This window comes from Haliotis cracherodii, unplaced genomic scaffold, assembly GCF_022045235.1.
Source record: "Haliotis cracherodii isolate W230 unplaced genomic scaffold, xgHalCrac1.p SCAF_19, whole genome shotgun sequence".
In the NCBI taxonomy this organism is placed as follows: Eukaryota; Metazoa; Mollusca; class Gastropoda; order Lepetellida; family Haliotidae; genus Haliotis; species Haliotis cracherodii.
This window is the reverse complement of record NW_027266274.1, coordinates 17352637-17377751: the sequence shown is the minus strand read 5'-3', so window position 1 is coordinate 17377751 and position 25115 is coordinate 17352637. Positions and strand designations below refer to the sequence as shown.

At 45.3% G+C, this 25115-nt stretch overlaps 3 protein-coding genes across 3 annotated transcripts in view; 2 read left to right on the top strand and 1 right to left on the bottom strand.

Annotated features, from left to right (window-relative positions):
* The window catches only part of LOC139466815 (uncharacterized), a 34155-nt gene extending 10821 nt beyond the window's left edge, over positions 1-23334 (top strand). The window contains exon 2 of the mRNA XM_071248512.1: positions 20596-23334. Coding sequence (XP_071104613.1) covers positions 20621-21958 — 1338 coding nt within the window. The 5' untranslated portion in view covers positions 20596-20620 and the 3' untranslated portion in view covers positions 21959-23334. The remainder of the gene's footprint in view (positions 1-20595) is intronic.
* On the bottom strand, positions 1812-2303 carry LOC139466623 (LWamide neuropeptides-like). Its single transcript, XM_071248211.1, has one exon. It carries the CDS (start codon positions 2301-2303, stop codon positions 1812-1814), a length of 492 nt encoding a protein of 163 aa, XP_071104312.1.
* A 17-nt stretch (positions 23335-23351) lies between the features above and the next one.
* Positions 23352-24131, top strand: LOC139466622 (salivary glue protein Sgs-3-like). The gene has a single exon (XM_071248210.1). The coding sequence runs from the start codon at positions 23352-23354 to the stop codon at positions 24129-24131; it is 780 nt and encodes a 259-aa protein (XP_071104311.1).
* Positions 24132-25115: the final 984 nt, after the last annotated feature.

Here is a 25115-nt window from a genome sequence, read left to right as displayed (position 1 = left end):
TATCAGGGGGTCAATTATATCAGGGGGTCTATTATAGCAGGGGGTCTCTTATAGCAGGGAGTCTATTATAGCGGGGGTCTCTTATAGCAGGGAGTCTATTGAAGAACGTGTGTACTTTTTGTACATGAATGTTTTGACATTAAAGAATGAGCACAAAGAGGTAACGTGACATGTCTCTATGACGTCATCTTCTGTGAAGGACCTTACCTTCCACGGCCCCGTTCCACAAAGCGATCTCAGCGCTAAGATGATCTGAGCTCCCATACTTTGACATAGGCTTACGACAGTCGTAGAGCTAAGATCGCTTTGTGGAACGGGGTTCTGGTGACGACGGACAATCTGCAACCAGAGATTCTGACGAATATAACACTCGCCATCGTCGAGTAGATTCAAACCCAGGACATGAGACGATAATACACATAATCTTGATTCAGCAACGGTCTAGACCTGACCACTGTCGGTTAGACAAAAGCACATACATAGCTCCGTGCATGTGGAACAAGTTAAGCAAGGTTCTCGAGATTAATGGTCCTTGTCATGTGTACATTCATCATTGTTGGATACCAATGTCTCCCCTGCTGACGACCACAGACTGATCGTGCATGTGCTGTGTAATATCAGCAGGGACCATCAAATAGTCATGGCCGATGATTTAAGCTGTACTCAGATGGTTGTATAATTGTAAGTACGATCAACGTGATGAACGAGTGAGTGAGTATGATTGTACGCCGCTTTTAGCAATATTCACCAGAAGTGGGCTTCACACATTGTACCCATGTCGGGAATCGAACCCGGTTCTTCGGCGTGACGAGCGAACGCTTTAGCCACTAGGCTACCTGACCGCCCCCACGTGATGAACGAAAGACCACGTGTCCATAGCTGAATATATAAATCTACTAACATTGACTCTAGTACGCTTGACAGCGAGGGATTTTTATTGTTTTTGCAAGTACAAGTTGTTTACATTCCTCTTAAATACTTAGAACATATTCATGATGCGACCATGACGGCGGAGTTTAGGTACTTCTGACAGAAATGTCTTTCCAGATTGCAAGTATTGATACTGGAATGAAAGGACTGTAAATAAACAAAGTCTATATTTGGCAGTCTTCTGATTCATTTCTCGATACATCCACTTCTGCAAGCAGGCCATACGTAGATCATTTATCACTGACCTGGGAGTATCAAAATCAATATCCCAAGTAAAGAAGACACCAAGCCTATCGCCGACATCAGTGTGTGTGCTGTAAGCTGGATGTTCGGCTGTTGTAATAGGCGTTCAGTTAATAGTTCATCATCCGTGTATAACACCGGTCGACATGTTACGATCGTGAGTCTTTGTTCAATTGATTAGTTAGGGATAAAGAGGCTCCTGTAGACATTTCTGGTGCATGTTGCACACTGCGTGAACTAATTGATTAATCGCATGCAGAACGCGCGGATGCGGATGAACTTCCGGTTGTGCGATGCCTCGTAAAGTAGATCCCTACACGGCGAGAATGGCGGAGCGTGCGTTATTGTGAAGTAGAGTGTATGTACTGTTGATATAGAGGTGGAATAATTTGAAACAGGTTGTGAATCTGTCAGGCTACAACGCACCATTGGTTGCCATGCACAGGTTGTCAACAGGGTGAAGATGCACTAGGCACCGTGGTGCTATTTTTAGTGTTTTATAATATCAATCGTTTAATGTATCGATCACTGATTTTAAAATCGATCTATTGATACTACAAATACAATGTTATACATTTGTCGAAAGATGTCAGAAATGTTGCCTGCCTGCCTTGAATGTTAGAAATATGCGTCCTGTTTCAGGTCATCACGTTAGGGCTACTGTCTCGACAGAACATCATGTTAGGGCTACTGTCTCGACAGAACATCACGTTAGGGCTACTGTCTCGACAGAACATCATGTTAGGGCTACTGTCTCGACAGAACATCACGTCAGGGCTACTGTCTCGACAGAACATCACGTTAGGGCTACTGTCTCGACAGAACATCACATTAGGGCTACTGTCTCGACAGAACATCATGTTAGGGCTACTGTCTCGACAGAACATCACGTTAGGGCTACTGTCTCGACAGAACATCACGTTAGGGCTACTGTCTCGACAGAACATCACGTTAGGGCTACTGTCTCGACAGAACATCACGTTAGGGCTACTGTCTCGACAGAACATCACATTAGGGCTACTGTCTCGACAGAACATCATGTTAGGGCTACTGTCTCGACAGAACATCATGTTAGGGCTACTGTCTCGACAGAACATCACGTCAGGGCTACTGTCTCGACAGAACATCATGTTAGGGCTACTGTGTCGACAGATCACGTTAGTGCTAATGTGTCTTTAGGTCATCACGTTGGGGACTCGGTGACTTAAATGAAATGAGGGTAGGGAAAGTATGGAGGACAATTCAGCGTCCGTTCGACCAGCCTCTTGTTTCTCAGGCACAGCCATAAACAAATCCTAACGTTCAGAACATACATTCCCGACCATCCCACTACAGTCAGTCCGGTTGATGTAGACAGTCGGCTTCTGAGATAGGAAACCCCAAGACAGAGATGTGCTCCATCGCATTTCAAGTGATCACCTGTTGAGTTGATAGCGGATAGTGTTTCCCCAACAACAACTGTTAATAATGCCAGATCAGGAGGTATGTGACGACTTCCCTAACAACTGTTAATGTCGGAATGTCGATGTGAGGTGTCTGCGTGTCTGTGTAAGGGTGCCCAGGTGTTTGTGTGTGCGTAAGGGTGCCCGTGTGTGTGTGTGTGCGTATGTGTGTGCGTGTTTGTCTACGTGTGTATGCGTGTGAGTGTGTGTGCATGAGTGTGTGCGTGGGTATGTGTGTATGCATGTATTTGCTCCCCTGTGTGTGTGTGTGTGTGTGTGCGTGCGTGTTGCTGTATGTATGCGTGTGTACGTGCGTGCGTGGGCGTCCAGTGACAGTGACATCTCGACGCCTCAAATAACCACGCCCTTCTCGAGTCAGGGGTCGGGATCCTGACCTGCTCTGGGTGGGTGTGGCCAACTGGAATCGCTAAGGTGATCACGTTACTGCCCCCACTGTCCCCCTAGGCAATTCGCCCGATCTTTATATCTGGACTTGGTGCCTGGAGAATGTGCTTCTGTCAGGATTCATCTGCCGGTTTGTTTAATTGCTGATCACTCAGATCTGTTCTGAATTCACTGCGGAGACTTGTAAATATAATGCCTTGCCATAGTTGTGCCTGTTTGTCCTGACAACGTTTAATTTCCCCATGAACACTTCTTAACTGCGTTGTTACTGGTTTATTTCCCCACCACGTGAAATCCTACGTAATGCACGTGCACAAGCAAGCCATTGAAGTACGAAGTATGTGCGAGACCACCCAGTTTCTCTGTGATGTATGGAAGATGTATGAGGACATAAACTATATCCTGTCCGGCAGAAGCAAAGGTTTAGATTTTCGGCCTTCGGATAAACAAGGGCGAAATCTAAACTGACCACACGTGTAGGTGTGTGATCAGTCAGTGAAGGGGCTGCCAGCCAAAGTTAACGAGGTTTCCTTCCAGAATGCGCAACCTACATGGCACTTCATGTATATGTGAGGGCACGGGTGGCCCAGTCGTCTAAGGCGCCGCGATTCGCTGTGCAGAGTTGCGTCCCTTGGGCACGCCAGAAACCTATGATTGTGGGTTCGAATCACGGTTCGCCCCGATTATGTTTCTAGGTTTGTCAGCACCATACCCGTGCTCGTGGGTTTCACCGAAGTGGTAAACGTCTGAGACCTGCATCACTTCCGGCTTTCCTCCCACATTAAGCTGACACGCCGCGATATAACTGGAATACTGTTAAAAGCGGCGTAAAACCATACTCACTCACTCACTCATGTATATATTCATACAGAGTGTTGATATTTACATAATATCAAATCTTATTTTACAATTGACACTTAATACTTCTAATATGGATGGCGAATATGTATGCAATGTAATGTAATGTATACGTTGTGAAGTTGCCCAGACTGGGCACCCGTCTATATATCAGCGTGACTGGCGGGTGAGTTCCACCCTGACCAAGGTTGTTATCCAATAATCATAGATAATCATATACGACCTGCTGGGTAGCTCCCATGTGGGATTCCGGTGCTGGGTAGGTCTCCAATACTCCCTGCTTGTCTCCCTGTAGGGTTTCCGGTGCTGGTAGGTTTCCAATACTCCCTGCTTGTCTCCATGTAGGGATTCCGGTGCTGGTAGGTTTCCAATACTCCCTGCTTGTCTCCCTGTAGGGTTTCCGGTGCTGGGTAGGTCTCCAATACTCCTTGCTTGTCTCCATGTAGGGTTTCCAGTTCTTGGTAGGTCTCCAATACTCCTTGCTTGTCTGACTGTAGGGTTTCCAGTTCTTGGTAGGTCTCCAATACTCCCTGCTTGTGTGACTGTAGGATTTCCAGTTCTTGGTAGGTCTCCAATACTCCCTGCTTGTCTCCATGTAGGGATTCCGGTGTTGGGTAGGTCTCCAATACTCCCTGCTTGTCTCCCTGTAGGGTTTCCGGTCCTGGGTAGGTCTCTAATACTCCCTGCTTGTCTCCCTGTAGGGTTTCCGGTGCTGGGTGGGTCTCCAATACTCCCTGCTTGTCTCCCTGTAGGGTTTCCGGTGCTGGGTAGGTCTCCAATACTCCCTGCTTGTCTCCCTGTAGGGTTTCCGGTGCTGGGTAGGTCTCCAATACTCCTTGCTTGTCTCCCTGTAGGGTTTCCAGTTCTTGGTAGGTCTCCAATACTCCTTGCTTGTCTGACTGTAGGGTTTCCAGTTCTTGGTAGGTCTCCAATACTCCCTGCTTGTCTGACTGTAGGGTTTCCAGTTCTTGGTAGGTCTCCAATACTCCCTGCTTGTCTGACTGTAGGATTTCCAGTTCTTGGTAGGTTTTCAATACTCCCTGCTTGTCTCCATGTAGGGTTTCCGGTGCTGGGTAGGTCTCCAATACTCCCTGCTTGTCTGACTGTAGGATTTCCAGTTCTTGGTAGGTCTCCAATACTCCCTGCTTGTCTGACTGTAGGATTTCCAGTTCTTGGTAGGTTTTCAATACTCCCTGCTTGTCTCCATGTAGGGTTTCCGGTGCTGGGTAGGTCTCCAATACTCCCTGCTTATCTCCCTGTAGGGTTTCCGGTGCTGGTAGGTCTCCAATACTCCCTGCTTGTCTACCTGTAGGGTCTCCAATACTCCCTGCTTGTCTCCCTTTAGGGATTCCGTTGCTGGGTAGGTCTCCAATACTCCCTGCTTGTCTCCCTGTAGGGAATCCGGTGCCATGTTTCTGGTAAGTTAAAATAAGAATGGAACGGGTAATGTGTTATGTTGATGACGCTTGTGTCAACAAATGTGGCCCAGTTTGTTTGACATAGGTGGATCCAGCCTTCAACCTCAGTCGTCTAAGGCGCCGCGATTCGCTGTGAAGAGTTGCGTCCCTTGGGCACGCCAGAAACCTAATTATAACCTAATAATTGTGGGTTCGAATCCCGGTTCGCCCCGATTATGTTTCTAGGTTTGTCAGCACCATACCCGTGCTCGTGGGTTTGACCGAAGTGGTAAACGTCTGAGACCTGCATCACTTCGGGCTTTCCTCCTACATTAAGCTGACACGCTGTGATATAACTGTAATACTGTTAAAAGCGGCGTTAACAACAACTCACTCACACATTATTCCCGCATAGCGGAATCGAGTGGTCCGGCTCGCTGACTTAGTTGATGCATGTCATCGTATCCCAATTGAGTGAATCGATGCTCATGATGTCAATCACTGGATTGTCTGATCCAGACTCGATTATTTACAGACCGCCGTCATATGGCTAGAATGTTGTGGAGTGCGGCGTTAAGCAACAAACAACAACGACAACAACATGTAATAACGTCCAGTTTCAGAGACATGCGTATACAATGCAACTTGCGGCCTCGCATCTTCATCGCCGACAGAAATAGTAGGTATAAAATGGAAGCTTGTTCTGAAACCTATTCACAAAGTTGCATTGGCCGATCTTCTCTTTACACGTAACATAAAACTTGAGATTAAACTACATGTCTCGGAATGGTTGCTCTATTCAACATTTGATATTTAATGGTGGCATGCGTTGTGCGATGCACATTCCACGACATGCGATACAAACAATCCCGTGCTTCGCGAGTTTCCTCTGGGAGACAGCGGCGCTTATCTCGGCAGAGATTTGAAGCATGTGAAGGGTATTTTGTGGTTTACACTTGAGTTCAGTGTTGAGATCTTCATCTTCGACTAATGAGGCACAGCTGCCTGGATATGATAACGAGGCTAACCGCCTCACGCCGTCATCAGGTAACCAATCAGGAGCCAGTATAATGTAACCCGATTCAATTCTTTTAAAAAAACCGAAACATTCTTTGGTGTTTTTTAACACGAAATTACTTATAACAAGACACTTTCTGATACACAACTGTAATGTCATAAAACGTCCTTTGAATAGTGACATCACACAGGTGGAAAGTGTCAGCAAAGACCCTATAATAATAATATATAAATCTATTAAAATATTATGGTCTCTGCTGTCAGCTTCCCCTTGCTTCCCAAAAATCTTCAGCCTTGCTCTAAGGTTGTACTGAAAGAAAAATCCATGGGTGTGAAGGAATCGTATCCTCCAAAAAGGCAAGTCTAGATACGCGGAGAGCACTAAAGACTCCAGTCTCTTATAGGGACAACTTGTTATTATCATTTACATAATCTAGAAGTTAGGATTTCAACAAATAATTATTCCCTTAGAGACTTGCGCAAGTCTTGTGCACCACAGTGTGCGAGTGTGCGGCGGCCATATGCACCTCCTCACCGACAGAACACAGCGCTGGGAGGCAGACCCAGGCTAAACTTGACGGAAGTTCATTCATGTGTCGCTCTAAAGTTTGAGATGTATATATCTATTTTTAAGATTTTGCTAGTCATCATCGTGGAATGTTCCTGAAGAAAATATGAGGTGAGGTGAAATGGGGCTTAACGTCGCGTCCAAGATTATTGCACTTATATAGCGACGTGCATGCACGTATGTGTGTGGCTGCTTGTTCTAGTCAGGACTGATGCCGATTTATAGTGCTAGCCCACTGAGATACCATGCCGCATTTTAGCATGAATACCCCACTCAGACACACTATACTGACTCCGAGCCAACCAGTCGTTGTTTTAGCCCCTTAATGTCGAACGCCAGGCAGGGTAACAACAAGTACCATCTTTTAACGTATTTTGGTATGACGCGGGATCGAACCCCGGACCTTCCGCTCTCCTAGCGGATGCTCTACCACTAGACCACGCAGGCCATCCAAAGAAAATATGAAGTCATGCAAGTACATTAGACTCTAGATGTGTATGAACATACGTTAGTGAACACTGATATTAATATAATATTGTTCCCCTCACGTTAATCTGAGATTATATAACTATTATACTTTTCTTCTCGCATTAATCTGACATAATATTACTACAATACTGTTCGAAGCGGCGCTAAACACAACTCGCTTGAATTAGCTGCCGCATCCGTTGTCACGTGGCTTTTCACACGAACTTGTTCTTATACTCATTCTTATTTATATAGTCATGCGTCGCTCCAGTCTGAATCGCATTTCAACAAACCGACCGCATGGTGTTACAACGTGTTACATTGTGTAAAATGTCATATAAACAGAGTTCCGGCGTGATGACACTCCCTGCACATCTAGTGATTGACATCATGAGCATCGATCCACGTAATTGGTGTTGAAATATGTGTTGAAATTACAGAGAATATTATACTGAACCGCAAAAGAAACGTCACCATGAATAGATATATGAGAAACCTTAATTGTCCAAACACTGTAAACATACTTTGAGACATATTAAAAAGGTGAAACTTAGCAAAACTGATCATCAAGGTTGAAATTAAAGTGTCAAATGTTAAATGTTCTTAAAGTGAAACACAACACTAGTCTGTGAGAAAATGGCATCTCAATTCAGTATCTCGTGTGTCCGCCATGTGCATTGATGACTGCCGTGCAACGTCGATACATGGAATGGATGAGGCGGCAGGTGAAGGCCATAGGCACCTAAGTCCACACTCTGAGGAACGCCTGACGCAGTTCAGCTGCAGTTGTCGGCCTTGGTCGGACGTCATTCAGCCGTCTTTGAATCTCGTCCCACAGGTGCTCAATGGGATTTAAATCGGGACTGAGGGCAGGCCACTGCATGGTTCTGATTCCATTCTGCTGGAGGACGTCTCTTGTTGCTTTCGCAGTGTGGGTACGGGTGTTATCATGCTGAAACTCGTGGTTGCGGCGACGTGCCAAATGAGGTATGGCGTGTGGTCTCAAGACTTGATCAATGGACGGACCTGCTGAGACACCATTGCCTCTCCCTGGACCGATGTTCTGGAAGACCACAGGGCCGACCCTCTGCGCAAGACCAACCCCCCCCCCCCCCCCCCCCCCCCCCCCCCCACCACAACCATGATGCTCGGACCACCCCACGAGTCTCTCTCAACCACACAAGCACCCGAATAACGTTCCCCGCGGCGTCGCCAGACTCTCACTGCCATCTGCTGTTGAGATACAGTAGCGGCTCTCGTCTGAGAAGACCCTTCTCCACTGCTGGTGGCGCCATTGCTGCTGCTGTGTTGCCCACTGAAGATGGGTCCTCGGTGTGGCCTGTGACAGTGGAGGTGTCTGCTCGTCAATCGTCGACTCACGGTGTCCGCACTAATGTGTCGCTGGTGTGTCCCCATGGTCTGTCGAGCAGCTTCCGCATCAGTAACAAAGCGATCTTGAAGATGCTGTTTCACAATCTGACGATACTGACGTCGGGTCGTGACCCTTGGTCTTCTACTACATGGTCGGTCATCTGTATGTTAGTGGTTTTTTACCGTTGCTGGAGCTGAAATGCATTGGCTACTTGCCGGGCGGTTTGTCCAGCTTGCAATCGTCCAAGGGCTTGTGTCGCTGATTTCTTGTCAATCTTGGCATGTGGTAGCAATTCAATTACGAATGAATGTTATCCAATCTGGGTGGATTTTTATAGGGCAAGAAATGGGGCAACGCATGTACATTTCAATTTGCACGGAACTCACGTGCATCGGGTTACCATGGCCGTTGCCGTGATGCGTTTGGGCGATCGGTGTATTGTCTTCTGCTTTGTTTTTTTATTATCAAATTTCATTTTTCCTGACAAGGTAATGTTAAATTTTAGAAAGTATGACAAAAATCACCCAGATATTTACATCACAACTTTTCATGCAATGTTACTTGGGGTTACGTTTCTTTTGCGGTTCAGTATATATACTTGGGTCAGGCCACGGGAGCTAAATAAACATTCTAAATTATATAACCAAGTGTGAATATTGGAGTTTACGTTAGCATCCATCTTAATTAATTATTTTCTGGAGATCGTATAACATGTCTATTCCAAAAACCTATAATTCTCTCAGCTCCTCTGATATTCAGGGGGTTCTGCCTAATTCGCCATAGACCATAAAAGAAGGAGTAGACAAGTTTAACACGTGTCAACACATATCCCGAACTGCACGAGATTAGCACGGGTTGTTTGGTATCACTGCTGGCGTGTTTGTTTGGATGAAACGGTTTCTCCACGTCTTCCGCTGACAGATCGTGAAGTGATGTCACGCAAGTTAATGGGTTGTGATGTTATCCTAACAACAGGTCCTTATCACTATGTCTGCGTCTGCGGCTGTGCAGAAAGTGTCAACACGAGTAGTTAGCAGGAAGGCAGCATACTTACATGCACGTGCCTGTCATGTCGGACTGGGGCAATGCTGCAAATGTGTTGGTTTCCAAACACTTTTGAAATATACATTGTATATATACTAGTATATGCAAGTACTCAGAATGACTCTCAGTTAATCTTACAGGACACCTTGGAGTTTATCACATTGGAATGCTTGACTCAACAGGTGTGAGGGAGAGGGGGGAGAGAGAGAGGGGGAGAGGGACGAAAGAGAGGAGAGAGGGGGAGAGCGGAGAGGACAGACAGGGGGAGAGGGGAGGAGGAGAGTGAGGTGGATAGGGGAAGAGAGTGATGAGAGGGGGAAGAGTGATCAGAGGGGGGAGAAGGGGAAGGAGAGAGAGAGGGGGAGAGAGATAGAGAGAGGGAAAGGGAGGGGGGGGGGAGAGATCACATGCCTACTTGTCTACGACTACTTACACTTGAGCCTTGTTTACTAAATGTTTAGTAAATTTTCAAATACTATGGGACGTTTAACACAATACAAATAGTACATATCAGTTTTAATTCTAGTAACGTGATGTAAACAGCTGCAGTTGTTGATGCGCTAGAAAACATCCCCCCCACTGTCGCTCACTCATCTGTCCATTTAGTACGACGTACAATAACTGTCACTCGTCAAGAAGGGTGTACAGGATATATTGTATAACCTGCATCAACCCTTTGTCTGGGTTACAGCAGGTATGTGGGTATGTACTCGCCCAGCTGGGATCTCAAGGTGTGTGTCCCTTCAGGTAAATTAATTACAGGCTCCCAACTGACATTGATTGACAGCACCCTGTGATGAGTGACAGTATGTGTCTATATCACGACGACCTGCCGTATGTCGCCACGTGCCTGTGTGTCTGTGCCATGTGGATAGCATTAAACGGTGTGCATTTCACTCAGTAATAAACTTTATTGATTGTAATGTCAGCGCGCAATCTGAGGTTGATGGGGGACCAGCTTGGCAGCGAGCAACATGTTGTCATTAAATGATCGTGTGAGGCAATCTGTCTTACTTTTAATCAGTGTTCTAGACAGGGTCTTGCCCTACTTTGTCTTTAATCGTGTAATGATTAACTCGGGGTAGGTTTAATGTTAGAGGGGTTTACCTGTCATCTGATATCAGCGATCAGATAGGATCTCAACGATTTGGCGACTCTTTCTCTGACGGAGCGCGTGTGTAGAACAGAGATTTGATTGGTTTAGTTAGTTTGTTAGTTAGTCGCCTCTTACGACAAGTATGGTCGCCTTTTACGGTAAGCATGGGTTGCTGAAGACCTATTCTACCCCGGATCTTCACGGGTCGATTGGTTGAGAACGGGGCAATATTATTCACAGAAAGACAGATAGATATCACCACCTCCCTACTAAAGAATATATTGCTACCTCCCAGCTATTTTACATATCGGGCTTGTGATGTTTTGCAACATCACCCCCACCCCCACCCCACACCCCACACCCCACAGGATCCGCCCCTCACTATTAAGGTTGAGGCGACTGCTGTTGTTCCTTTCAGTGTTAAAGAGGTCGCCTTCTGCCTTTGCAATTTCGGCCCTTCTTTGGGACTCGCGTGTGTGAGTGGGGTACACATATCTATTGTGACTGCAGCGATAGACGACAGACTATATACATATATACCTGTGTGTACAATTTCGTCCCGTCTCCATGGGCCCCTGTTATGGCTGTGTTGATCTTAATGTAGTGGCCTGTCTCTTAACAATTAGGATCGGCGACATTTACTCCATGACATGCTCACTACGCTCAAATACCCCCCCCCCCCCCCCCCCCCGCACACATTCACACACACACACACACACACACACACACGCATACACACACACCACCCTATCCCCCACCACCTCACCTCTCTCTGCTGACAAGCCGCCTCGGGTGCAGGCAAGTTGTTACGTCACGTGACGACTGTGTCCTATCTGCCTGAGTGACTGAGTGAGTACGACAAGAATGTTGATGTTTGTGAAGTGTGTTTACTGCACCCAACACGTACACGGCAATATATTCCTTGTTTATGACAGTCCTCGTTTCGGTCATAAAGACATCCAACGGCATAGACGAGAGGTATTTCTCACAGCCCTGTGTCGTGTATCATGTCTAGAGTTATCAATATCCCGACTTTCAGAAAAGCACTTCAATCTCATTAAATCTTAGTTTACCGGTAGCGAGAACTGAGGTCTAATTCAAATGAGAATGCACTTTCCTATAAACATTTCTAGATCTATTAATATCACGAGCATCCTAGTGCAGTCCTGACGCCCGTGGTATTAATAGATCTAGAAATATTTGCGCAACGACACCAGGGCCTGTGGTATTTGTCTGGTATTCGAGCTACAACGCAGTCAGTTATCGACTCAAGTCAAGGATGCATCATAATACCATGTTTCATGTTCTGTTGATAAAGCCTAAAGTCAATTTTAACCTTGATTTCCAGGTGTTCAGTGAACCGGGACTGCACGTATTTAAGCCCCCTCATTATTTAACATATGCTTAAAAACGAAAATAAATAGAACGCTTTAAAGCCCATGGGCTTGAATTAAATTGAAAAATGATTGATCTCCTCTCATACACGCTTCTTTATGGCTGCTGTTCAACAATATTGCCCCTTCAACGCAGTTCTTGGTTTCCACAGGTACAAGGCCGGGGTAGAATAGGTCTTCAGTAACCCATGCTTGCCGTAAAAGGCGACAAAGCTTGTCGTAATAGGCGACTAACGGGATCGGGAGGTCAGGCTCGCTGCCTTGGTTTATGCATGTCATCGTATCCCAATGGCGTGGATGGTTGCTCATGATGTCAATCACTGGATTGTCTGGCCCAGACTCGATTATTTACAGACCGTCGTCATATAGCTGGACAATTGCTGATTGCGGCGTTAAACAACAAACAACAACATTTAAAACGCACATTGGCCCCTCAATGAAGGTGATTTTCTGGATATTCAGTGTCACATTAAACGCATATGGCAAACACGCATAACTGCGATTGTGGTTTGTTGTTGTTGTTTTGACAGGTAGCGATTCAAGATAGAAGGTGTTCTTGACTCATAATGTTCCAGTTGAAAAAGAAAATCATGTCTTATGTTAAAGTGTTGCTCCCTCATTCCATTTGTGAGAATTTTTGATTACACTTGGGATATTCATTCTACCTATCATTATTTCGTCCTTTTTTCTATTTTAAGCCTTTGGCATAAATTTGGCTAAAATGTTACTCAACTTAAAAAGGAAAATTCCGAAAGTAAGACCAGGGTTTAAAAACGTGCAGTCCCGGTTAGTTCGCATCAATGCTTCTGACTTCACAGACACTTGAGATACGACTTCGGAGGTACTGGCGACGCCGATGGCCCAGTCGTCTGAGGCGCAGTGATTCGCTGTGCAGAGTTTGGGTTATTTAGGCTGGTCAGGAACCTATGGTCGTGGTTCGAATCCCGGCTGATCTGGATGGTGTTTCTAGCTTTGTCTCACAATAAACGCGTGCTTGCGGGTTTCACCAGAGTGGTAGACACCCTTGCTTCGCTTCGGGCTTTCTCCGCATTAAGCTGACACGCCGTGATGTAGCGGGAATACTGTTCAAAGCGGCGTTAACTCCACGTCACTCACTCACTACTGACAACGCCCCCCCCCCCCCCCCCCCACGAGATAGATAAACAACTCGTCACGGAAGACTGGGTTTTCTAGTTCAGCACGCCACACACAGTGCACTCACTGATAAAGTATCAGTTAAGACGCACACAAGTTCATTTTCATTACTGTCCTCTAACGCCTTGGTTGAAAGGAGCTAAGTCGGCGGTATTGTGTACCCGGGTATAATAGCCATTTATATCCCTCCTGTTTACTTGTTTACTTGTTTACTGACTCATAATGGCAGAATGAATTCCAGTGTCAATTCAATTCAATAACTTGTATAACCATACACACCTATCCCTTTCTGCACTGCTTGATTGTTGAGTATACTTTGTATCACAATAACTGTATCTATGTTGCTGTTCACTGAAGTGCTAATGGTGTATAAGTGCTCATTCTGTTTGGCAATCACACAAAGCAGGGCACTCAAAGACTTGATCGATCAATAACTGGTGTAGGTACATTCGACAGTTATCTGCAGTGAGTGTCCCGGACGGGTGCGGGACGATCCCTGACCCCCGTCATTATCCCCGTGAACCTGTTCACCATCATGGCTTTATAAGCATTGTGGTGCACGGGCTGTGTGGCAGTGTTAGGCGCGAGTAGGGGATAGAGGCTTATATCGTACAGTCACAACCGGACCCGTCCTCCGTGCGGCAGACATGTGAGTATATGCCATATTATTTAAATGTGTGTGTATATAGCTGAGATGAGCGTGATACTATGTTACCGAGATGTTACAGCTGATGTGTATATACTTCATAGCTGACGTACATGTATATGTAGTGAAGGACCTTGCTGTGTAGTACTAGGTAACGTGCTTGTTTGAAGGGCATCGATCCACCGATGAAACACTTGACGATTAGCCAAGACTATTGTTAGAGAAGGAGACCACAACGCTTTAAGATCTCTATACAGACAGTTGGATATCAGACGTCGTCCAACATGACAACTGACACCCTCACCCAGGATATACACGACCGTGGACGCAAACGAAGAATTGAACGCACGGCAGCAGTTACCTGGCTGTGATATCTATAATGCTGGCTCCACCCTTATTCGCCCCACCCCCACCCCACCCCACCCCACCACCCGCTCATGGAAATTCGTGGACACAATAGATCCCTCGCACCAATTCTCGTTTACCCTCGTGGAATCCTTAGTTACCACAGCCATTGCTGGTCGTAAGATCTTAGTAAAGGATCGGGGGGTCAGACTTGGTGACTTGACGGATAAGATGTCAGGGGTCGGTGCTCGTGATGGAAATCACTGGATTGTCTTGTTCAGACTTATAGTTACATATCGCTGGAATATTTCGGCGTTACAGAAGACACAACTATTACCGGTTGTTGTGCCACGCTCCACCGAGTCAATGATTCGAATCATGAAGTTGATTAGCCTCTACCGTATTGACAACAATTAGGTGAATCAGCAGACGATTAGCTTCGTATTACTGAGGTATAATTAGTTACTGGGACAATAGTCCTACATTAACTGTGCACAGCGCCGAGCTACGAGACACAAGCATTACCGATATTAGTCATCAAGCTCGACAGTATAAGACGATTTTCCACATCTGTGGATACTGTAATTACTGCCACACTCATACACCTGGGCAACACATACCGTACTACTATCTCAACTACTTATTATGGTGCCTAGTGACCGTCAAACGGTCGGGGCCGTGTGTGGCTGCATGAGAGGTCACTCGGTGTATACAGGTGTATTATCTAACAGGCTGTACAAATATCGCGGCTTTATACGGGAGCTTGCAGATTTATTGAATTACTTATATTTGGGCTGTCGATATTACAGTCTTCACCGATATGAACAGATCCGAGCGATAAGAAATATAACAATGCTATACTTCTTGACGACCTTTTGGCAATAACGCATTTGGTATTAAAAAATTGCAATACTTATATATAGTTACAAGCGTAGAAGTTGCCCTGCTGACGCTGATTTTCACTTGTATACCGTGTTGTTCACTATGAAGACGCCAGATGTATTGAGGATACGGTATTGTTCGCTGCACATGCTCTTTGACATTACAGTGCTGTTTGCTATTAGTAATCTATCACATTACAGTACTGATCGCTATCAGTAATCTATCACATTACAGTACTGTTCGCTATTAGTAATCTATCACAGTACAGTATTGTTCGCTATTAGAAATCTATCACATTACAGTATTGTTCGCGATAAGTAATCTATCACATTGCAGTATTGCTCGCTATTAGTAATCTATCACATTACAGTATTGTTTAGCTATTATAAATCTATCATAGTACAGTATTGTTCGCGATAAGTAATCTATCACATGACAGTATTGTTCGCTATTAGTAATCTATCACATTACAGTACTGTTCGCGATAAGTAATCTATCACATTACAGTATTGTTCGCTATTAGTAATCTATCACATGACAGTATTGTTCGCTGTTAGTAATCTATCACATTACAGTATTGTTCACTTTTAGTAAACTATGAGATTACAGTATTGTTCGCTATTAGTAATCTATCACATTACAGTATTGCTCGCTATTAGTAATCTATCATATTACAGTATTGTTCGCTATTAGTAATCTATCACATGACAGTATTGTTCGCTGCATGGGCTCTATCACATTACATTATTGTTCGCTATTAGTAATCTATCACATTACAGTATTGTTCGCTATTGGTAATCTATCACATTACAGTACTGTTCGATATTAGAAATCTATCACATGACAGTATTGTTCGCTATTAGAAATCTATGATATACCAGTATTGTTCGCTGCAGGTGCTCTATCACATTGCAGTATTGTTCGCTGCATGGGCTCTATCACATTACATTATTGTTCGCTATTAGTAATCTATCACATTACAGTATTGTTCGCTATTAGTAATCTATCACATTACAGTATTGTTCGCTATTAGTAATCTATCACATTACAGCATTGTTCGCTATTAGTAATCTATCACATTACAGCATTGTTCGCTATTAGTAATCTATCACATGACAGTATTGTTCGTTGCAGGGGCTCTATGACATTACGATGCTATTCGCCTTTATACAGCTGGAATATTGATGGGTGCGGCGTTAAACAAGAAACAAACAAGCAATACTATTCACTATATGTGTTCTATGACATTGCAAAATATTGATAGCAATGAGTGATATTTGACATGAAAATATTGTTCACTGCTGATGCTCTTTGACATTAAAATATTGTCGTTCTCTATGCCATATCCAGATATACCACCGTAACTTATCTAGCACGCCCCTGTGCTCACTGACCCACGCCTATGAGATGATCAGACTGTGGATTATTATTTTTTTTAGTAATTATTTTTACTAAAAGCCTCGGCACGTTTAATTAAAACTAACCAAGTCTAGATAGCTTTATTCCACGTATGAAAACAGCAGAAGAGGAAAGGTTCTTCCAAAGAAAAAAGAACAGAAATATCTTAAAGACATGTTTTCATTAACTAAGTGTTAGTCACTATGCACTGCACCCCGGCACTAGCTATTTCTCATGTCGCTTTATTATAAAATAATAAATATGAAAGAAATTTCTTATTATCGTGACTATCAGTTTGTCTGCCAACATGTTACATCTCGTGCGTGGCACTGCTGGTCCTTTGTCTCAGGAGCTGGATGCATAGCCTTGCTCCAAGGCTGTACTGAAAGATAAGTTCATGGATGTGTAGTAATTCTATTCTCCTAATAGGCAAGTCTAGAAGAGATAAAATAATATTTATTGCAGAAACATTCCATTACGGAACAGATGCAATTAAATTAAATAACAAAACATTATGATTCATATATACAGACATACAATAGTCATACATTCCTGTAAACACAAAAACCAATATTTTTCAAAATCAATATTACATATTTTATCATACATAAGATATGTCTAGATGTGTGGACAGTAAGAACTCCAGTCTCTTATAGGGACAACTTGTTCTCATGATCATTATTCATATAATCTAGAAATTATTTTTAGCGATTATTGCCTTAGAGACTTGTGCAAGTCTAAAACATGCCTTGTAGCACTCGGGAAGCTTCATTTGCCTGGTTTTGTCAATTTCGTGTCGGTCTCATGCCTACATCTCGTCGTGGCTGCATCTGACATGCATGGAACTCCCCACCGGAACCATGGAGGTCAAGTGGACGGTATTTATAGAACAGAGACTGTTGAGCATTAAACATTACTAATGTGCAGATTATAAGCTTTACACGCACAGCCGGGAATGGGGGTACTCGCACGTTTGTGGAATTACGTATAGATCTATATGGTGGACATAGATCAGGGTTGGTATTTAGACATAGATAGGCACGATTTGCACGTGTAGCAGTAGAGGTAGTACTGTCTGTTGTTAGATATATATCTCCATCCCGTGTCAGCAGCCTCCGTATCCGAGCCAGATAGACTGGTTCTATTTATATACAAGGCGTCAGTGTTTGGTGGCAGACGGGAGATGAGGTCAGGGCGGAGTGATATCCATGTGCTGCACGTGCTCTGACCTTCTCACCGTGGCAGATGAAGGTGATCGTACACCTTGGGTCAACTCCCGAATTACTTGTGATATTTGTCGGGGATAATAATACATGACATATCAATTACATCGTATCCCTCCGCCAGGCGAATGAACACACGTCATTCATTCTGTGTTCTTGCGCGGCGTTGTGAAGTGCTCTAAATGCAGGCTATATTTCCAGTGATGGTTCCGGGGATGGCCAGTATGCCAAGGGGGCGGTCGGCTAGCCTAGTGGTTAAAGCGTTCGCTCATCAGGCCGCACCCAGTTTCGAATCCCGACATGGGTGGTACAACGTGTGAAGCCCATTTCTGGTGTACCCCGCCACGATATTGCTGGAATATTGCTAAAAGCGGCGTAAAGCCACACCAGTAGCACTCGGGGCTAATGGCGGATCATTTTGTCATTAATTATTCATTATACACACTAATTATTCATAATACACAGTGGTTGTGAACTTATGACATTTGGTTGTATGAATATTTCAGTCTTGGTTGTTATACGTCATATTGATGTGGAGTCTGACACAGCTTGAATAGCCCGGGGGATACCAGATGATTGATGTAGACTGGGACACTTGCTAGATGATTGATGTAGACTGGGGCACATGCTAGATGATTGATGTAGACTGGGACACGTACTAGATGATTGATGTAAACTGGGACACGTACTAGATGATTGATGTAAACAGAGAATGTACTAGATGATTGATGTAGACTGGGAAACGTACTAGATGATTGATGTAGACTGGGACACGTACTAGATGATTGATGTAGACTGGGACACATACTATATGATTGATGTAGACTGAGTCACGTGCTAGTTGAATGATGTAGACTGAGACACGTGCTAGTTGATTGATGTAGACTGAGACACGTACTAGATGATTGATGTAGACTGAGACACGTACTAGATGATTGATGTAGACTGAGACACGTACTAGATGCTTGTTGTAGACTGAGACAAGGTATTTGGAAGTCCCCATTTGTGTAGTGAGATGAACACGACGCCAGCGTATCACTCAGGGTGTATTGTACTTTACTCGGTCTCACGGGAAATATGAACGTTCGCCTCCTTGCTTCAGACTAACGCTTATTCTCTAAACAATTTCCTAAGCATCTCCATTCTATGGAAAAGGCGACACCGAGAGATGGCCAAAGCCCGACAGTCAGGGTTGGGCGGAAGGGAAGTAATACTCCCTTGCTTGTGTATTCCGAGATGGGAGCGCGAAGCATGTACTGGTTGAAGCGTCGTAAAATCTTTAAATAATAATCGGAATAAAAGCGACGCAATATCCATAAGCACCCTCTGTCAAAGACAGGGGCGATTGTGCGATTCTGACTTTGTCATGTGAGTATGAGTTTATGAATCACTATCACATAGTGATGATACCAGGTGTTCGCGAAAAAGTCAGCGTGTCCCGCCCCATCAATGGCACCCGTCGCAAACACATGCTAAGGCAAGTCAGATTTTCACCTAAAAACAATCCCACGGGAACATATGGTACAAGTAGGTAGGGAATTGCATCGGACATAAGTTTTGTCACTGATGCGTAAAGTGTGGATATATTATCCACATGTCTAACATACAACGTTTAGAAAGATTTACTGAGGCCTTGAATGTTGTAACCTTGATCAAACAACTTCTGAGCAAGAGTCGTGTGAGGTTCTTTGAAATCTCTGGGGAAAGAACGTGCTCGCTCGTACTTCAAATGTTGTGAAATGTAGACACCAAGGGCTGGAGCTGCTGGAATATTGCTTGACAAAGGGGAAGTTGACTGCTGGAAAATTGAAGTCATGTCTGTCTGACATTTTCAGTGGACTCTCCTCTCCATATCACGGTTTGAAGGAATGTCTGCCGTTCACTTTGAACACATATCTTTTACTGTCTGTGGTGTGGCTCGTACAGTGGGTCCTGTGGAGTTAGATGGTACAGGCGAGCGTGTGGTGGTTACGTTTGCATTACGGGAATTGTAGATGAATCACATGTAAGTCTGTACAGATTCATGTGGGTGTGATTTGATAACGCCCCCTAGAGCTAAAGTGTATTGATAACACGCCTAAGAACTACAGAGTCTTGATAACACCTAGAGCTACACGATATTGATAAAACGCAGACCTAACACCTCTTAGAGCGAGTTTTTTTTTATAAGACCTAGATCTACAGTGTATTGGTAACACTTATATCTACAGTGTATTGATAATAACTAGATCTAAACTCTTTTTGTTAGATCTCATGATTAATGAAAGAAGAAAAATGTCCACTGAAAAGAGGTTATGCCCAATATGTCATTCAGCTATAGAAAATGAAAGTCATTTTACCTTTGTATGTCCTTATTATTGAGATCTAAGAAACACGTTTATACCAGAACGCAATCTGTCAAACCATCCTGTACCTGCTTTTATTTCTCTTCTTTCTTCAAAAGATGCTGCTGTCATATTAAAACTGGCTATATATGTTAAAAATGCAATTTCCCCCAGAAACAAATTGTTCAACATGAGTATATATCCAAATATGTAAAACTCCTTACTTGAAACTCTTTTGTATATGACCCGGAGGCCTTACATGCAATACATATCTTTGACCCCTTGCTTGATCCAGTGTATTGTTAACAACTCCAGCCGCGAGTGTATTGACATATAATCTTCTACACAGAGGGGATGAATGTATTAACGCGCTCTCTCCATGTTTCAGGTACTGACGAGCCCCGTGCAACGATATGGCAACACGGATCCCCATCACAAAGGACTCGTTTGGATTTGAAGACCGTCAGGACGACATTTGGCAGAAGATGGAGCACGACATGGAGCGCAGGAGGAAAGAGTGGGAGAATGAGATTGAGAAGATGTCCACGGACTTCTTCTCCATGAGGCCGGACCGGACACAACGCAGCTTCGACCCCATACAGGACAGGATCGGCATCGCCGAGAGCCACGACGACGGCAAGAGCGTCATCGAGAAGAACGAGCATGGCCAACCCGTGTTCAAGGCCAGGTTCAATGTCAAGGACTATAAACCGGAAGAGGTCAATGTCAAGATGGACGCCAATAAGATCATCGTCCAGGCCAAGCATGAAGAAAACAGTGGAGGGGCGTCTGTGAGTCGGGAATACTGCCGTGAGGTCAACATTCCGAAAGAGATCGACCCCTTGGCATTGCAGTGCAGCATCTCGCCCGAGGGGAAATTGACGGTAGAAGCACCTGTCCCCGTTCCCGACTATCAGAAGGATGCGCCCGTACCAGCCCCCGACTATCAGAGGGAGGCACCCGTACCAGCCCCCGATTATCAGAGGGAGGCGCCCGTACCAGCCCCCGACTATCAGAGGGAGGCCCATGTACCAGCCCCCGACTATCAGAGAGAAGCACCGGGTACGCCAACTAAGATTAGCATCAGCCAATCATCTAACGCTTCTCACTCCCCATATCATTCAGGGACGTCTTCCCCAGCATCGTTCCAACATCCACAACAGCAGCAAAGAGTTTCTACACCGCCTTATAAGCCCCAGCCTACACAATTCACACCACCACCTGTCAATCAAGCCCAGCAATTCCAGTCTCCCCCCTCGTCAGGTCAGTTCCAACAGCCATCTTCTGGCTCATCGTATGGTCAATATCCGTCACATCCGGGATCTTCTGGGCAGTTCCAAGTTCCTCCCTATGAAGGACAGAGCCATTCTAAAACACCTCAAGCTTTCAACACATCTGTCGTCAATTCCTCTTCAACACAACGCACAGCATCCCCCGTGGGCTTCCCAGAGAAGAAGTTCAAGGTCGAAGCCGACATTGAGGATTTCAACCCGGAAGATCTTACCGTGAAGACCCAGGATAAGAAGATCGTTATCACAGCCCGGAAAGAGGTCAAAACGGGCAATAGGACGTCAACCCGCGAGATGAGCCGAGAGTTCGCCATCCCTGAGAACGTGGACCCATACACCGTCAAGGCCTTTTTCACCGAGGGCGGGAAACTCATCCTGGAGGCTCCGTACAGGCAGACGACTTCCGGTCAGTATTCCAATGGCGGGGGAATCCACTCCAGTTCGCCCATGACTGGCAGGTAAACATGTGTTGCCTGGAAACTTTGTTAAAGAGAAGGATATTGTTTTCCGAAGGACGAATGACTTGTGGACAACATTCTGGGGGTTTGAACCAGGTGTTAGGTGACGTTGACGGGTGGACACAGGAAGCAGGACCGCCGTGCCATGGTGCTTGTGTATGTGCAATCAAGATTTCAGAGATTCCAGATCGCCCTGTTGATCACGTGGTACCAATAACTTTCACTGCAGATGATATTTTTTGATGCAACCGAATAACCAAAGCAATCACGAGTTATTGCCCTTTGACCATTAGTGATGTAGTTGATGTTGTACCGTTGTGCATTGCTTCTTGCTGTTCCTTCAAGAGTAATGTCCCTTGATCGAACATAATTTTGTGGCACCGCAGATCATATTTTGTTGATACCTTTAAAACATTTGCTATGACTCCATATAAATTATACATACGATAACTTATTTAGACAGACAACACAAAGGTCAGTGACCTCATGTGATCAGTAGCCAAGTATTAAGTCATCATGGTTCGGACACATTGCTATGGTGAACATATAATATTGTCCGTGTATTAGACATTGTATTTTTATTACCGTGTTTAGTCAGTCCTGTTTGTATCCCTTGATTTTTTTGTAGCCCTAGACTCAGAAGGATGAGTGTGCACGTGTTCACGTGGAAATCACGTGACATCCACGCAGACTTGTAAACACATAAAATATGTTCAATGTCTGCAGATTATGATATGATAGAATAGTTGTTTTAGGAAAATATTAATCCAGCCGAGAAAGACACATGCATACATTTTTCGCCTTGGTTTCGACACCATGCTTGCTTTCAAAGAATTTCCAATAGAAAGTGATAGATCTAATATATCTGTCACGACGTATCTGCTACTACTCGCCTGAAAAGGTTAGATCTGTTGATATGAGCTCTAGGTCTGTTACTGGCTGGGTTTCTGAAGTACAGGCTTTATTATGTTAGGTCTATGGAGATTAGATCTGTTCATTACTGCTTCGGAGTCAGGTACTGCTAGACCATTCACTATAGACCTGACACTGCTAGGTAGAAGATCTGCTGCTACTGCTGCTATTGACACTGCTAGGTATTAGATCTGTTACTGTGAGACCGTTAATGTTGACACTGCCAGAGATGAGATCTGACAATACTATTGATTAGAACCGTGCGACTCCCGGATTCCGGACGTGTACAGGGTGTGTCATGTGGGGGCTGCAGCCGAGGTGTCACGTGCTCGCTGCTGGGACAGGTGGCAGCACTCAGACAATATCTTATGCATTTCGTTATTTAGTTTACGTCCAACTGCAGATGCCTTTATTATATTATTTGATACATCTATTGTCACCTTTTGTAAATAAAGTATGTATTCCATGTGTCACGTGTGTCTGTGATGGTGCGGGGCTCTGATGCCAGGGGAGAGCAGACGACCAGTAGACGATCAGCAGACGACCAGCAGACGACCAGCAGACGACCAGCAGACGACCAACAGACGACCAGCAGACGACCAGCAGAAGACCAACAGACGACCAGCAGACGACCAACAGACGACCAGCAGACGACCAGCAGACGACCAACAGACGACCAGCAGACGACCAGCAGACGACCAACAGACGACCAGCAGACGACCAGCAGACGACCAGCAGACGACAGCACACGACCAGCAGACGACCAGCAGACGACCAGCAGAAGACCAACAGACGACCAGCAGACGACCAGCAGACGACCAGCAGACGACCAGCAGACGACCAGCAGACGACCAACAGACGACCAGCAGACGACCAGCAGACGACCAACAGACGACCAGCACACGACCAGCAGACGACCAGCAGACGCCCAGCAGATGACCAACAGACGACCAGCAGACGACCAGCAGACGACCAACAGACGACCAGCAGACGACCAGCAGACGACCAGCAGACGACAGCACACGACCAGCAGACGACCAGCAGACGACCAACAGACGACCAGCAGACGACCAGCAGACGACCAGCACACGACCAACAGACGACCAGCACACGACCAGCAGACGACCAGCAGAAGACCAGCACACGACCAGCAGAAGACCAGCACACGACCAGCAGACGACCAGCAGACGACCAACAGACGACCAGCACACGACCAGCAGACGACCAGCAGACGACCAGCAGATGACCACTTCAGGCAGATATGATCGTTACACTACAGGAAGATATGATCGTTACACTACAGGAAGATATGTCCGTTACACTCCAGGCAGATATGACCGTTACACTCCAGGCAGATATGATCGTTACACTACAGGAAGATATGTCCGTTACACTCCAGGCAGATATGACCGTTACACTCCAGGCAGATATGATCGTTACACTACAGGAAGATATGTCCGTTACACTCCAGGCAGATATGACCGTTACACTACAGGAAGATATGTCCGTTACACTCCAGGCAGATATGACCGTTACACTCCAGGCAGATATGATCGTTACACTACAGGAAGATATGTCCGTTACTCTCCAGGCAGATATGACCGTTACACTACAGGAAGATATGACCGTTACTCTCCAGGCAGATATGTCCGTTACACTCCAGGCAGATAGGATCGTTACACTACAGGCAGATATGTCCGTTACACTCCAGGCAGATATGACCGTTACACTACAGGAAGGTATGACCGTTACACTACAGGAAGATATGACCGTTACACTAAAGGAAGATATGTCCGTTACACTTCAGGCAGGTATGAGTGAGTGGGTTGGGTTTTACGCCGCTTTTAACAGTATTCCAGTTATATCACAGCGTGTCAGCTTAATGTGGGAGGAATGCCCGAAGTGATGCAAGTCTCAGACGTTTACCACTTCGGTGAAACCCACGAGCACGGGTATGGTGCTGACAAACCTAGAAACATAATCGGGGCCAACCGGGATTCGAACCCACAATCATCGGTTTCTGGCGTGTCCAAGGGACGCAACTCTGCACAGCGAATCGCGGCGCCTCAGACGACTGGGCCACCCGTGCCCCCCTCAGCAACCGCCGCCGCTGCACCCCAGGCCTAGCAACCGCACATCACACTGTGTGGTCAGTCGATGGGAACACGTTGTTAACACTCGTCACACTACTTAAAACACACATGCAGATACTTACTTAGATTTCAGCTACATGTATGTAACGGCTGCTT